A 14,039-nucleotide genomic window follows, 5' to 3' on the forward strand; every position below is an offset into this window, starting at 1 on the left:
GGGGTTGGGTTAGCGGCTATGATGTCGCCGAAGGCACGCCGCCGCCACGCAGAGGGCCACGGTGGAATCCCAACTAACAAAACCAACCGCAGTCCCACGCGACCTCGACAGCCCAGTTCAGCAACTTGCGTACAACCGCTCACTGCATGCACGAGACGGACGAATTCCCTCTGCTCGCGTCGCAGGGCCTCTACGCCTCTGCAATCACTGGCGACGGCAACTGCCTGTTCCGCGCACTTTCCGACCAGCTCTACGGGTCACCAGAAAGGCATACGCACCTACGCACAGAGGTAGTTCAGTTCCTGCGCGACAACAAGGCACAGTTTATCAGCTTCCTACCGGCTGCAAGTGCGTATCATGGCACATCCGGCGCGCCACGCAAAAGTGCTCGGAGGGCAGCCACCGGCCCCATTTCCGGCGGCCAACCGACCGAGAAAATGTGGGAAACCTATCTAGACATGATGACTAAAGACGGCGTATACGGCGACAATCTCGAGATCGTGGCCTTTGCAAAGCGGTTCAACGTCGATGTTAAGATTCATCTCGCGGACTTTGCGTATGTAGTTTCCGGCGAGAGCAGCAACGGCGGCGAGAGCGCTTGCACCCCGCGGAAAGTTTTACATGTCGCTTATCATCAGTGGGAGCATTATTCGTCGATCCGCAACGTCGACGGCCCGCATTCTGGCTTGCCGGAGGTGCGCGAGATGGTAAGCATTTGCTTTAGGTCTGCCTACGGATGTGTGCTAACAGGCTAGGCTATTACACAGGAAACGACGTCCAAATTACTTGAGACCCACAAGTACTGCCAGCCATGGATGGAGAAGGTAGTACTGTCGTCCCTGCCTGACCTTGTACTCGACAATTCCGAAGGTCTGAAGCTTGTCCGAGAGACAATAGAGCAGTTCAAAGGAGATGTGAATCAAGCCGTCGAATACTTGTTTGAACAGCAGAACGACGACGTCGCCGAAATGACGGATGAGAACAAACATGATAGCCCGATGGCAGTAGCACCGTCAGGGCCAGCGACGGGCGACAGGCTCTACACGGGACTGGCTACGCCGACCGATTCGCAACCTTCAGCCGCTGAGATCTTGTCTCCCGACAACCTTCTGAGTCCCTTCTCATCAACTACGGCTATACATCCTAGCTCCAGCACCAATCCACGCGTGTCGCGGTACCAGACCCGGAAGAAGGCGGCTGCTGCCGCCGGCTCGTCGCCGCTGTCAAATTCCTGCGACTTTGTACCTGCGACTCCGCAAGCGGTGACGAAGCCGAAATCGAAACAGCGCAAAGAAACCGCGCGAGAACGCAAGGAACGACAGAAGCGGGAGTCAAAAGAGCGAAGGAAGCAGGAAAACCAGCGTGCTCGGATGGATGATGTTCCGAAGGACAGTTTGTCTGTCGCGTCGACGTCCGCAGCGCGAGTTGTGTATATATAAATGGACATGAGACGTGCCTATGGATGAGGAGGTTTTGATCGGGATATTGGATGGGAGATTGGATTTATAATTACTACATTCCGGATCTGGCGTTATGGTGTGTTGCTGTAGTGTGGTTGTACATAGATGTCTTACAATAAATAGTGCATATGTTTTCGTATTATATAAAAATATCCGAACCCGGCAATTCGGCACCTGCTCGGGCCGCATAAAGTATGACGTTCTAACCGCGTGAGCGATCGTCGGTCGGCAAGTGCAACCCTACTCGACACAGCAACGGCCCCCCCAACTCACCGCCTGTTAACAACATTATACATAGTCATCGGGTATCTCTGGCTACGGCTTCACCAACCTGCCTCGAATAATCCAGCTCACCCGTCGGCGTCGTCTGCTGACGATAGTGGTCCTTGTCGCCGGACTTTGCTTCGTCCTCTATCACGTCCTAGCACTTATCGACCGCACCGTTGACTCGCGGCGGTCCACTCCTCGTCGTCTCCGTCGTCCACCCGTCTTCGCCGACTCTCTTCAGGGACGTCTGCCGCCACCTCAATTGCGTCTGCCGTCGGCGAAGGACTCTCTGGCCACAGGCTTCGATCCCGAGACAAACCGAGCGATCCAGCACGAGGTGCAGCAGTTTAAACAGAATTACGACGCACTCCACCCGATCGCAGCTGACACCAAAGATAGCGAAAGCAAGATCAAAATCTCGAAAGAATTGGCCACCGACACAATGCCGCAACTATCAATTACGTCAAAAGCGCGCATGACTTCCGGATACGACATGCCGTTACTGGGTTTCGGCGTGTACATGTCATATGGCGGGGAAGCCATCGACTCAGTCTACCACGCTCTCAAAGTGGGCTATCGGCACATAGATTCCGCCACTCTGTATGAGAACGAGCGCGAAGTAGGCGTCGCTATTAAGAAATGGATCCACGACACGGGCGGTAAGCGCGAAGATGTGTTCTTTACCACGAAAGTGTGGGACACTGACCAGGGATACAACAATACTAAGAAGGCTATCAACTGGTCGCTGCGTCAATGCGACCTCGGCTACATCGACCTCTATCTTGTACACTCGCCGTATCCGGGTCGAGAAATGCGCAGGGAAACGTGGAAGGCGATGGAGGAAGCCGTGGAGGAGGGCAAGATCCGCTCAATTGGCGTGTCGAATTACGGTATCAAGCACCTGAAAGAGATGGAGTCGTACGCGAACATCAAGCCCGCTGTGAATCAGCTCGAAATTCACCCATTCCTAACCCGTAAGGAACTAGTCGATTATTGCCAGGCGCACGACATCGTAGTCGAAGCTTTCTGCCCCATCACCAGAGGTCAAAAGTTCAAAGACCCCCGCGTACAGGCGCTGGTCAAAAAATATAGCCGAACGCCTGCGCAAATTCTACTCCGGTGGTCACTCCAACGTGTATGTTCCGCTGCTCTCAAGATTGCAGAAAGATTGCAGACAATGCTAACCTGAGATAGGGTTTGGTTCCATTACCCAAGAGCTCGAACCCGAAACGAATCGAAGAAAACTCGAAGTTGTTCGATTTTGAAATCGAACCGCATGACATGGAGACCCTGATGACGAATGAATATTACATTATTGACTGGGATCCAACAAACGTCGCTTAGCCTTGTTCGAGTTAAATTTGTATTCATTAAATCAAAGGATTCTATTTGACATAAAGCTTGCGAGTGACAATTCTTGTAATTAAGAGCAAATTCGATTCCATACTAAGTAATATTGTACTTCTGGACTTTTAACGGACACATAAAATGGTGATTTGATATTATAACCACTAATATGCCCTCTATCTGCCCTCTATCGACGGCCAGCAATTTTCTCAGCAGTCTCAGCATTCTCCGCACTCTCCGCATTCTCCGCACTCTCCGCATTCTCCGCACTCTCAGCACTCTCAGCACTCCCAGCATTGTGAGGGGTATCATTGGTATCATCTTCGCGCTTCGCGCCCTGCGTTCCCACTTTTAAGAATAATGAACACAGAAGTCCAACCCCACTAACCCCAACAGCAAACCAGAACGCCGCCCTGTAAGAATCATACAGTCTTCTAGCACCCTCGTTTTGGCTCTTATCGGCAGCCGTCTTGACAATCGTCGACGATGCTGCCAATCCGATAGAGACCGCTATCTGTTTGACTGTATTCAGGATCCCAGATGCCGAAGATTGCAATTCTCTTGGAACAGCAGACAAAATATGCATATTTGCGACATTAAATGATATATCAGCACCCAGAACTGAAAGACAGATTGCTGGAAATGCCATTGCCCAATACGTCAGGGACATGGGCTGCAGTGCCCACAATAGTGCTGAGACTAGGAAAGCTGTCATCGCTATCACCATGAAAATACGACCCGGTATGATATGCAACGTCAAGGCAACCAAAATATTCACGAGAATGCCGCTAACCGCCTGCGGGATAAGATACGCAGTTGTCAGAATAGCCGATGCCCCGCGAATGCGCTGAAAGAAAAGCACCATGTAGTAGCTGACGACGCCGAGGAAATTCATAAAGCCACACCCGATGATAATCATGCACTGCATTTAGCGAATTAGTCTTTTCAATAGTAACGGCCTGACGCATATACATACCAATGCCACCCCGGGATATCTCCATATGTAAAGCGGCATTAATGGATATTTCGCTTTTGACTCCCAGAAAACAAATAGACCTATGACTATTATTCCAGCGATGAATAAGACAATCACGTATGGTGACCGCCATCCTTGGCTCGTTGTGCTTGACTCCGTCAAACCGAACACAAGCAAAACTAACCCAGAAGTAGATAGTAGAGCTCCAATATAATCTATGTCTGCCAGTTTCTCTCTTACCGCTACCCATTTCATTGCCGGGTCATTTGGAACCAAAAACCAAGCCAAAATTGCAAGGAACGTGTACTGAATGGCCGAGAAATATAGAATCGATCTCCATGATAAAAATTCGGTACATATACCACCACAGGTTATCCCAACGATGAAGCCCAATGGCGCCCCTGCTGCGATAGATGCCATAGCTCTGTTTTTGCGTTTGCCAGGGATATACGTGGCGCCAACAATTCCGACCGCTGCCGGAGCCGACACAGCACCAGACAGACCCTGGAGACCTCTAATGACGTCAAATACTATGTGGTTTTGGACGAACGCAGAAATTAAACACCACGCCGAAAACCATATATAAGAAATCAGAAGCATACGCTTCCTGCCAATGTTGTCCGCCAAAGCAGCCAACAGTAAAACAAACGCACCAGATGTCAGTGTAAACGCCGATATTGTCCATGACAAACTGCCTCCGGAAATCCCGAACGATTCTCCAATTTGAGGAACTGCGATCTGCATGGCGCCTTGATTAGCTGGAGGCAGCGCCATGCCAAGTGTAAGGATGATAATAACAACTATTTCATGCCAGACTGAACCAAACACTGGTGGCCGTTGATCGGTAATTTTAAGCGCGCGATATTCTTGTACTTTTAATTCTATATCTGCTGGCGATCCTGATGATTTCTTCTCTGATACGATATTAAGTATGCGGGCTGTTGAAGATAGAGTCGCAATTGCACGCGGTAACTTCACGCCGACAATCCTGAGCCAACTCGGTATTGCTGGCATTTTTGCGATGACTCACAGTCTGACTTCTGATCGAGGATTACAATCAAACTAATTGTCCTAACGGGTGTTCGCTTGTCTAGAGCAGCCTAGTCAAACGAGCGCATAAGTCGCGGAAAGTGTCTTCAAGCGCAACAGAGAGTAAACGGTTCCACGAGCGTAAGAGGGCTCTGCACAATGAGCGTCTCGCTCGAGGATTGCTGACAGTCTACAATTTGGATGTCGTAAATAAAATTTCTGAGCCACTCCAGAGCGAAAATATTGTCTTATGGTATTACATCGACAAATTGTTATACTTGAAGTAATTAGATCTCAACATAAGATTATCGTCGTATATCCAGCGAATAGAGATTTCTTATAACTAGTCAAAGCAACAACTCGATTACCCTGCATTTCAGCATTGTTCACCAGCCATACTAATATCTTGTGTACTAAAACGACTGACGTCGTTGACTACAGGTCATAAAATACACATAGCAAAGACCTAAATTATAATGGAACGAGTGATAACAAGTGGTTCGCCCCTTCACCGCGAAGGGCGAAACCGTTGCCGATGATTAGCACTTGTCGGACAGTTGACACCACCAACACTTCCACTTCGAGCTCCAGGAGTGCGGTTCAGGTCGGTATGCATCAATGGCACACGGTTTTCGCGCGATGGTGTCTGCAACATAATTCCATTCGAGGCTATCCGCTGTCTATGTGGTGTGGTTTCTATCGCAAGAACACTACAGGTTAATACCGCTCATCCACAGAACGCCATAATTGCAATCGAAGCAAACAGCTCACGGTTAAATAAATTATGGCCGCCAAGCAACCCCCTATCCGGAGCTAGAGAAGAGCTGTTCAAAACCTCAAAGCCGCTCTCCGATACCGAGTTGTGGTTATTCACAATCTCGTCCGCCGCATTCTGCATTGAACCGAGAAGCATTTTGCGTTTAAGTTTGTCATATAGTGCCTGAAGTTTAGTAAACTGCCTAGATTTGTCGTGCAGGCTATCTACTAGCTCGGAATTCTTTTTGGAAAGAGTCTCGCGCTCATTTTTGAGAGCTGTTGTTTTCGGTCAGTATATTGCGGGCGAGTAGCTAACAGAGAGACCGGTACCATTCATGTGACGCTTGAGAGCTAATAAAATGAGTAAATATCATTCGCAAAGTCATCCATCGAATACGTACAATCAATATCTGCATCTGCCGCCCGTGCAATTCTATCCCTATCCTGGACGACCCTTTATCATATCAGTTACTGCGACCAAGCGATTGAGTATTTGAATATACTGGTCGATCTTTTCGCTTAGAGACTTCACTATGAACTCTTGGTAGAGTCTAAAATCAACAAGTTAGGGACACGGTCGAGCCCATGTATCTAATCTCGCATACAACTCCTGAGAGTACTGATATGACCAGAACGATAGTGCGCGTGAACTGATCTCACTAATAACTGCAGGACTAAGGCCAGCCAGGACGCTCTTGATCGATTGTTAGATGAAATTGTCAAATGAATACGCTGTAGAAATCTTTGCCTAATAGCAGTATTATTACCGACTTGTACTCCCTGTAGACGAGAGTCAGCGTCGTTAAAGAGCCAATCAAACAGTCCGCCGGTGCTTACTCTGTAGGATTCAGTAGCGTAAGTGAAATATCCTAAGTTGCATAATCAGAAAAGCTGTTAGGACCACTGGCGAGCGAGAAAGCCGTACATCAGGATTGTCCAGGGACGTATCACAGGCCGGGCACACTTTACTGACTGCGAATACTTTATTGGAGCACTTAATGCAAAATATATGGCTGTATGGCACAATTAGCTCTACAAGGATATATGCTTCTAGGTGCTATCTGCCATGACAACTCACCTACAAGTGGTTACAACTCCTTGATGGGTCAGAAGACACCTGCAGTGCTGATTGTTGCAACGCAAAATAAAATCCATTCAATCCAGCAATATCACAACATCAACGGGAATACGCTAGTTAGCAGATACAGCGGTAGATAGCAGATATAGCGGTAGAGGCGAAGTGCTGGCGGGAACATGTAAAAGAACGCGAAATGCACGGTCGTTACCCCTGAGGCGGGGTTATGACAACAAACTGGACGCGTTCTAGCTATCGACTTTACGATGAAGTTGGGCAGCATGAATGTTCTTATTAGCGTTAATATAGCATTCTGCTCACAGAACGAATTATATTTACTTGAGCACTATGACTAAAGTAAATTATTTTAATCTATTTCTAATAAATAGGTTCGATTTAGAAAATCCCGCAAGAATCATCAGCATTGTCAAGCACGACAATCTCTACATCCACGTATTATATGTCGCCGCAGGAATAGGGCTTCCAATTTTACTTTTGCATTATACTTACGAGATTTGCTATTATTTCTGTTATAAAAGGGCCACACCACTACGTCCACTGGATTCAACACTTCTCAACTTTGTAGCACCAAATAAGTCAATTTGGCCGTCATCGTCATATTCCAAATTTCTCGTACATGGAAGACCAATTCCGTTGCATATTCTTCTAACAGACTTGTTCCTTGGGAACATGGTACTACGTGGATCACCTAGCGAATCGTTATGGCAAATCCTACGTGATTCGGAATGGAAGTGGTCGCTTGAGTTACTGGCTGCATGGATGCGCCCGTCATCGGACAGACCGAGACTTCAGAGACGTGTTAGGTAGTGGCTACCGTAAACCTGCACCCATTGGTATTAACGAACATCGCAGGCTAACTCCGGAATTGCGACAAGCATATTTATTGAAGCACTCACTGCTCGCCCAGTATCTTCACCTGACAGACGGGGAACCTGGGGTGGCTGTCTTGGGATCGTCGGCATTTGCTCAATTTTTGTTTAAATACTACGACATTCAGAACTCCCGTGATGAGATTGATGCTGAGAGGTACGATAAAGTTGTACTAGTCGCGTCTTATTCGCTTGCTACTTGTCATATTATGTCAGCTCTCAACACCCTCACCAGCGGAGGCTGTGTCATGTTGGAACTCACGATCGTTCAAAAGCATTGCCCCGTAGTGGCATGGTATGCGCTATTTACCCGACGATTTATTGATCAGACGGCAAACTCCATGCTCCTAAATTCACGTCAGTCTGTCCAAAGGTTTCTTCGCCGTCGAGGTGTCCTTGTTGACTCGATCATCGATATCAGCTTCGAGGAGGCCAAAATCTGCAAGGCCACTTGCGAGAATTCGCATTGCGCCCGTCAGATATGGAATGCTTGGACGGCAATCTTGCTAGCTGAAGGGACTATCAAGCGGTTTGTACTTCTAGGACGTAAGATGTAGGAGCATGTCCAATCTTGAATGGAACAGCGGGAGACGTTTCAGATATGCTGAGTTGTTCGCTTTACTTTACTGTAGCTAAATGTGCTTTTTCTTCTCTTGCTACTGTCAATTAGAAATACAAAATACTGCAAACCACGGTTAACGGTTAGTTACAGAATGACGTATCGCCGCGTATACGAGAAATGGTGAGCATGTCACGATGCTTCGCAACGTCTGAATCGCAACCATGCGATGGTTGCCTTATGAACGCGTCAAGGCGCGAGCAGTTATGGTGATCAATATACGGCCCCTTCCGCCTGAGCTTGACGCTGCTTTGTTGGTTCTCTGGGCTTGGCGCTGCAGAAGGGTCGCTGCCAAAGCCCCAAATTAATCCCCTTGTTTTGTTTGTTTATTTCTAAGCGCGGTTCATTGAAAATTCGCATCGCGTCGAATATAATGGTTCGTCACACTTTTACGCTACAGTCAGCTTATAATTTCTGGCATTCGAACGGTGTAAATTCTGAGTAGAACGCACCCTGGAAGTATGCCAGGAACTATTTTCTTTTGTCGTTGCACAGCTAACATTCTTGAAGAGATATGTTGTCCCGTCGATAGTTACATCATCTTGTCCTATCTAGCGAACTATGCATGATATGTAGCATCAGATTGTGTTTCTCTGTCGGTCTCAATATCTGCTCCTGCGAATACGATGCCGTTGGGAATTTTCCGCCGCTTGAAGCATGGCAAATCAAAAGAAGTCGACTTCCCTTCTCCGCAACGGGCAACAGACATTACAAGGCAACGCCCACCACACCATAATGCAGCTACTGACCAGCAATATGTATTTCGTGAAGCAGGAACTCTCGAGAAAGGGAGTGACTCTTCCTCTCGACAGTCGATCTCTCGCCGGTTCGACGGCTTACGGAGACGAATCGTCTCTAACCCTACAGATCAGCCCAGGATTGGGAAGGACTCAGTGGAGTTCGACATATCAATACCATCGCGAGAGGATTCCATGCTAAACGAACAGTTTTCGGCCGCAAATGATGCGAAGCAACAAAGGCCAGTTTCTTACTACGATATAGGACGCTATCATCGACTGCTCTCTCGACGGAAGTCCGGAAGTCCACCTCGGTCCGAGTATCAGCGCCGAAGCGTCTCGAACGGCAGCCGATTATCAGCATATGGTCCCATCCGTCAGGAAGCGGGTGGCACAAACGTCGCTGATCGTAGCGGCAATTCCGTCACTCATGCCTTGCGTGCTTTGAAGGTACGAAGTGTCGACATGTTACATCCCAAACCTACACTGCGATTTGAGTATGAACCGATAGACAACACAGTGATTCCAATCGACCCCTTCACTTCCGGGGATGTGCAAGGTCTTAGACGCTCTCAAATAAGGTCGTTACATGTGGATGAAATAGTAGATGATATGAATTCACATGAGATTCGAGTTGCACTGGAACGCGACGCTCGAAGGAGTCTGGATGCGAGACGGAGTATTTCTAGTTCGCAGAACCATACACGTCCCAATTTTAACCCACTAGATGAACGATCAGAGATGGAAAGTCATGGTGCCCGAAGACCGTGGCCGTGGCGTGATAGCCGTGAGCTCATGGACAAAGATCGAGAGCGAATTGTTCAGAGAGACTCGAGAAGACATAGTCAGACGTCTGGACAACATGACGAGATACTGCAGGATGCTGAACTGTCGATATCGAATATCACCGAGGTTTGCCGAGAGGATCCATACTTGAATGGAGCAACTGAGAGCACACAATCAGAAGATGAGTTCCTACCTGACGAACCTACGCTTATTTCGCCACAGGGACTACGATATCGAGAGGTGGATATGCGAACAATGGATGATTGCGAGCAACGCAGATACTCTGATGCTGGTCTCCCCAGGCGTGGCCCAAAATATGATTACACCCCAAGCAGTGGACGCGTTCTCACAACAGCTTGGGCGTCGTTCCTCAAGCGCGCGACTGCTGAGCGAATACGACAGGGAATTAAAGTCAGAGAAACGGGAGGACTATCGTGGGGAACACAGAACCAGCAAGAGAGTAGGCCAGAGGAGAACGAATTTACTCGTCGTGAGTCTCTATCGGGCGACAGTGTCTCCAGTGGAGAAAGGATAGAGTTGAATGACGATAGGGAAGTCCAATATATTTCTGAAACGCCTGCTGCGAAGGCATGGGAATCGATGTATGGATCTCGAACGTCGCCTGTACGAAGACGGAAGCAGTACGAGGCCGATATCGAACACTGTGACGTCTCACATGAACAATATCGGCATGCATATGGTGGTGACAATTTCGTGTACAACAGCCGAGTTGGTTCCCGCCGAGCGCACTTTGTGCGCCAGGAAGAGCTACATGAGGGATATGAAGTCGAAGAATTAAACTAAATGAGGAGTCTGTAAATGTTTGGGTGACAGTATAAGCTGTTTATAGTTTGTTATGTGATTGTGCATCTCCTGGTAATTCTGTTACTATACTGTTTAGATTAACATTGAGGTTGGTGTAGCGCTGATGCTTAGTATTATACATTAATTATCGAGCCAGCTTCCGTTCGTCTATAAGTAACGGAAAGCTGACAGACTTAACTATATGTCAAGTAAGTCCGACCAGTAATCTTGCCCGGAATTAATACCCGCGAACATAACGAGCCGCGACAGAGTTGTGAGTTCAGCCTAAGCATCAGACCGACGGCACCGACCTCAAGCCAACCTGAATTCAGTGGAATGAGACACAAATTGAGAATTTTCCGGCGCCCGAAGATTACCAATGGCGAGAATCATGCCTTAGACATCGATGAAAACTACTACTCCTGGACACCTCTCTAATTCTAAATATATACATGATAGAAACGCGTTTGTAGCCTACGACATCATAATCGCCGACAATTAGCACCGCTCAAAGATCTTGTACAGACCAGGTAGTGCCGCAACCTCAATTACGTTACCCAACAGCTTCTTCGTCGCGAGTAATCTCCGACGTATAGTGGGAAATATGCATTTCTCGATTTCGTCCTTTAACTCGCTTCTCCTTTTGTCCAGTGGCTGAAGGGTATCGGTATCTTCAGAGGTAGCTCTCTGCGAAGAGACTCGAACGTCCAACGGGACAGGGGCAGGAATGGGAAGCGATTCTGGGACGTAAAAGATAGCTAGCTCGCGAAGTAATGTGGAAAAGCATTCTTTTTCGTTTGTCCAATTAACCTGTGTCACAGCGTCAGTGCTAGAAGGATAAAAGCCAACCATGAGTTCATACATTGCGGCCGAGCCGATACAAAAGCATTGGCAATTTTGCAACGGATGGGGTATACCCTTTTAGTAACAGTGGAATACTTCGGATATCACCTTCGGCCGTTATATCCAACGAAAAATATTCCAGCAACATCGCACGCATGGTTATCATTTGATCCGCGATTCGACAGATTTCAATTTCTTGGTCATTATTCATCTGATCAGTATCTGCCACGGCAAGTTTCAAGAGACGGCGAATCGACAGAGCCGGGGATAGCTGTATTACCCCAAAGTTGCCGAAGTCGGATAGCCCAATCTGGTAAAATAGCTCATAGCTAACACGTCAGTAATTTATTAGACAGCTGCAGGTAGTTGCATACCTGACAGCGGCGTAGTCAACTAGATATAATTTAACGTCGCATTGGATAGCCGCAAGTCGCTTATTCTCATCAACAATTCCTACGAATATGTGATTCGCAAATATATCTGTCAGACCTTTATGCAAATCCTGTCTGACTTCCTCACGGAGCTGTTTCACAGAATGAAGCCGAATATTTACTCTCGCTCGCTCGACAATCTCATATTGATCATCCACTGCCGTTTCTATATCAGCATTGATACGTAATTCATCATCATCGGGGACTGGAGAGTCAGATGGTGAATGTGATACACGGTTCATGGTACCAACTCCAGATGTTGACTTTGAAGAAGGATTCCTGAACATTGTAGTAATTTTCCGTTCCTTAGCATCTGTCCGCACCATGTTGTATTCATATGTTCGCTTTTGCGCATCTGAAATATTAGTGCACTTGTTATTTTCGTAATATTTAAACGCATACTTACTACTCAAAGGACTAGGCGAATCCACAGGCTTGGCCATTAATACGCTCTGCGTCTTAAAGACGCGACTTGTATCAACCTCTCCAAGTGCGTGTTGTACACTTTCACAAACTCGCTGAATAATGTCATCTTCGTTTAAAAATCGAACTTCGCGCTTCGTTGGATGAACATTAACATCAAGTTTATCTGGCGCAATCAGTAGCGAAAGGTAGGTAAACGAATGACCACCTTTCGCCAAAAACGCAGAATACAACTGTGATAGGGCGCGTTTCAATGGATCACATGTTACGGCTCGATCTTTCACTGTCAGTCCCGCAATATCTCATATAGGTTGCTTGATGTACGTACGATTAATGAACAGTACAGGTTGATAGCTTTTCTTAGCGTTAAAATTCGCATTCGTTACGTACCCGCTCGCGCCAACAAGACCCAATCGCTTATCTTCTGCAACGTTGATCTTCACGAGCTCGTTCGCAATGGCAGCACCATAAACTGTGCGGATGCGATCGACGGTGGATGCTTGAGCAGTTGTTATTAGTGAATGATGTGCTTCCCCATGCTGGTTCTACATTAGCGATAACCTGGTATGGAATGGGAAAAGACAGACCTTCTTGCAAGTGAAAGCTATGCCTTCAGAGTGAATAGCATAGCGACCTACCACATCTGCGATGCGGTTGTATTCGTCGCTAGCGGACCGAAACGCTCGCAATCGTGATGGAACATTAAGAAAAAGATCTTCGACCTGTAATGACAATCAGTGATTGCAAACACTCAAGGTCAATTTATAGATCCTACGAGAATTTGAGTTCCAATCCTACCAGCTACCGGTCTCGGATCCGCGGTAGTGCCGCCTCTTGCGGGTACTAGCTTGCCATCTAAGTATGTAGCCCTAGGAATCCGTTGATTACCTTGTCGTAAAATCGGTCGATAAAATCTTCAAACTAACCTCCATGCGCAGTCAGACTCTTTAGAGCGCGTAGTCACGGTTAAATGAGCGATATGTGAGATACTAGCCAATGCTTCACCACGAAATCCATACGTCGCAATCTTAGTCAAATCTTCGAATGAGGATATCTTGGATGTCGTGAATCGCTCGCATAGTATTCCTAAATCCTCTCTCTAAGTCCACGTAATTAGACAAATTCCAGTATTCAGTTGAACCATTGCTTTATCATTTACCGACATACATTTATCCCATGACCGTTATCTGTGATTTGAAGCAACTTCAATCCGCCATCTTTGACCACAATATCAATCGAAGTACTTCCAGCATCAATCGAATTTTCAAGCAGTTCTTTTAAGGCGTTTGCTGGGGCGACAATAATCTCACCAGCTGCTATCTTATTGATGACCGACACATCCAGCGGCTATTAAGTTCGTCAACTCGTCGCTTGGAACAAACTGAGCAAGACAACCCATACCTTGATCTTAGGTGGCAACTTTGATTTCTCATTATGACTATACGAAGCCATCAGATTCAAGACCAGATAATCTTGCCCAATTAGGGAGTTGGATCTCCAGCCCGTTGACAACAAAATTAAGGAATTATGCTGCTAGAGAGACAAGTGAGGAAGCACGACGCGTTCCCCCGGCGTGTAACAACATGACGCGTTAAT

General features: G+C 47.2%; 6 protein-coding genes across 6 annotated transcripts; 3 read left to right on the forward strand and 3 right to left on the reverse strand.

Annotated features, from left to right (window-relative positions):
* Positions 1–146: 146 nt before the first annotated feature.
* On the forward strand, positions 147–3,071 carry POJ06DRAFT_265795 (NADP-dependent oxidoreductase domain-containing protein; the record flags this gene model as incomplete). The annotated part of the gene is made up of 4 exons (XM_056189106.1): positions 147–707; positions 756–1,424; positions 1,759–2,862; positions 2,922–3,071. 4 exons carry the CDS (start codon positions 147–149, stop codon positions 3,069–3,071), a joined length of 2,484 nt encoding a protein of 827 aa, XP_056046386.1.
* A 49-nt stretch (positions 3,072–3,120) lies between these two features.
* Positions 3,121–5,349, reverse strand: POJ06DRAFT_288067 (major facilitator superfamily-domain-containing protein). The gene is made up of 2 exons (XM_056190285.1): positions 4,051–5,349; positions 3,121–3,996 (listed from the first exon to the last, which is right to left on the reverse strand). The coding sequence occupies exons 1-2, from the start codon at positions 5,062–5,064 to the stop codon at positions 3,262–3,264; spliced, it is 1,749 nt and encodes a 582-aa protein (XP_056046387.1). The 5' UTR covers positions 5,065–5,349; the 3' UTR covers positions 3,121–3,261.
* Positions 5,350–5,356: 7 nt separating this feature from the next.
* Positions 5,357–7,090, reverse strand: POJ06DRAFT_246121 (uncharacterized protein). Its single transcript, XM_056186739.1, has 9 exons — positions 6,914–7,090; positions 6,761–6,848; positions 6,673–6,704; positions 6,603–6,615; positions 6,441–6,529; positions 6,339–6,386; positions 6,237–6,289; positions 6,166–6,186; positions 5,357–6,111 (listed from the first exon to the last, which is right to left on the reverse strand). The coding sequence occupies exons 1-9, from the start codon at positions 6,988–6,990 to the stop codon at positions 5,807–5,809; spliced, it is 726 nt and encodes a 241-aa protein (XP_056046388.1). The 5' UTR covers positions 6,991–7,090; the 3' UTR covers positions 5,357–5,806.
* Positions 7,091–7,196: 106 nt separating this feature from the next.
* On the forward strand, positions 7,197–8,529 carry POJ06DRAFT_246123 (uncharacterized protein). The gene is made up of 3 exons (XM_056186740.1): positions 7,197–7,734; positions 7,784–8,456; positions 8,511–8,529. The coding sequence occupies exons 1-2, from the start codon at positions 7,259–7,261 to the stop codon at positions 8,355–8,357; spliced, it is 1,050 nt and encodes a 349-aa protein (XP_056046389.1). The 5' UTR covers positions 7,197–7,258; the 3' UTR covers positions 8,358–8,456; positions 8,511–8,529.
* Positions 8,530–8,766: 237 nt separating this feature from the next.
* On the forward strand, positions 8,767–10,909 carry POJ06DRAFT_299227 (uncharacterized protein). Its single transcript, XM_056190676.1, has 2 exons — positions 8,767–8,878; positions 8,930–10,909. Exon 2 carries the CDS (start codon positions 9,046–9,048, stop codon positions 10,744–10,746), a length of 1,701 nt encoding a protein of 566 aa, XP_056046390.1. The 5' UTR covers positions 8,767–8,878; positions 8,930–9,045; the 3' UTR covers positions 10,747–10,909.
* POJ06DRAFT_246126 (histidine kinase-like ATPase) lies at positions 10,910–13,985 on the reverse strand. The gene is made up of 10 exons (XM_056186741.1): positions 13,845–13,985; positions 13,611–13,790; positions 13,370–13,542; positions 13,219–13,312; positions 13,031–13,165; positions 12,772–12,982; positions 12,427–12,720; positions 11,964–12,375; positions 11,609–11,918; positions 10,910–11,556 (listed from the first exon to the last, which is right to left on the reverse strand). Exons 1-10 carry the CDS (start codon positions 13,893–13,895, stop codon positions 11,245–11,247), a joined length of 2,172 nt encoding a protein of 723 aa, XP_056046391.1. The 5' UTR covers positions 13,896–13,985; the 3' UTR covers positions 10,910–11,244.
* Between the last annotated feature and the right edge of the window lie 54 nt (positions 13,986–14,039).

This window comes from Lipomyces tetrasporus, assembly GCF_029532465.1.
Source record: "Lipomyces tetrasporus strain NRRL Y-64009 chromosome Unknown POJ06scaffold_2, whole genome shotgun sequence".
Lineage (NCBI taxonomy): Eukaryota > Fungi > Ascomycota > Lipomycetes > Lipomycetales > Lipomycetaceae > Lipomyces > Lipomyces tetrasporus.

Excerpts from the sequence above, each read along its gene's own strand:
- POJ06DRAFT_246121 (XM_056186739.1), bottom strand. The coding sequence starts at position 6,990 with ATGGATTTTATTTTGCGTTGCAACAATCAGCACTGCAGGTGTCTTCTG. Across the intron at positions 6,290-6,338 it reads CTAAGCGAAAAGATCGACCA|GGTCGTCCAGGATAGGGATA; the intron begins GTATATTCAAAT and ends GATATGATAAAG. Across the intron at positions 6,187-6,236 it reads GGCAGATGCAGATATTGATT|CTCTCAAGCGTCACATGAAT; the intron begins GTACGTATTCGA and ends TCATTTTATTAG.
- POJ06DRAFT_246123 (XM_056186740.1), top strand. The coding sequence starts at position 7,259 with ATGACTAAAGTAAATTATTTTAATCTATTTCTAATAAATAGGTTCGAT. Across the intron at positions 7,735-7,783 it reads AGACTTCAGAGACGTGTTAG|GCTAACTCCGGAATTGCGAC; the intron begins GTAGTGGCTACC and ends CGAACATCGCAG.
- POJ06DRAFT_299227 (XM_056190676.1), top strand. The coding sequence starts at position 9,046 with ATGCCGTTGGGAATTTTCCGCCGCTTGAAGCATGGCAAATCAAAAGAA.
- POJ06DRAFT_246126 (XM_056186741.1), bottom strand. The coding sequence starts at position 13,895 with ATGGCTTCGTATAGTCATAATGAGAAATCAAAGTTGCCACCTAAGATC. Across the intron at positions 12,721-12,771 it reads ACCTGTACTGTTCATTAATC|ATCGAGCCGTAACATGTGAT; the intron begins GTACGTACATCA and ends TGACAGTGAAAG. Across the intron at positions 11,557-11,608 it reads TGTATCGGCTCGGCCGCAAT|GTTAATTGGACAAACGAAAA; the intron begins GTATGAACTCAT and ends GCTGTGACACAG.
- POJ06DRAFT_288067 (XM_056190285.1), bottom strand. The coding sequence starts at position 5,064 with ATGCCAGCAATACCGAGTTGGCTCAGGATTGTCGGCGTGAAGTTACCG. Across the intron at positions 3,997-4,050 it reads GATATCCCGGGGTGGCATTG|TGCATGATTATCATCGGGTG; the intron begins GTATGTATATGC and ends CGCTAAATGCAG.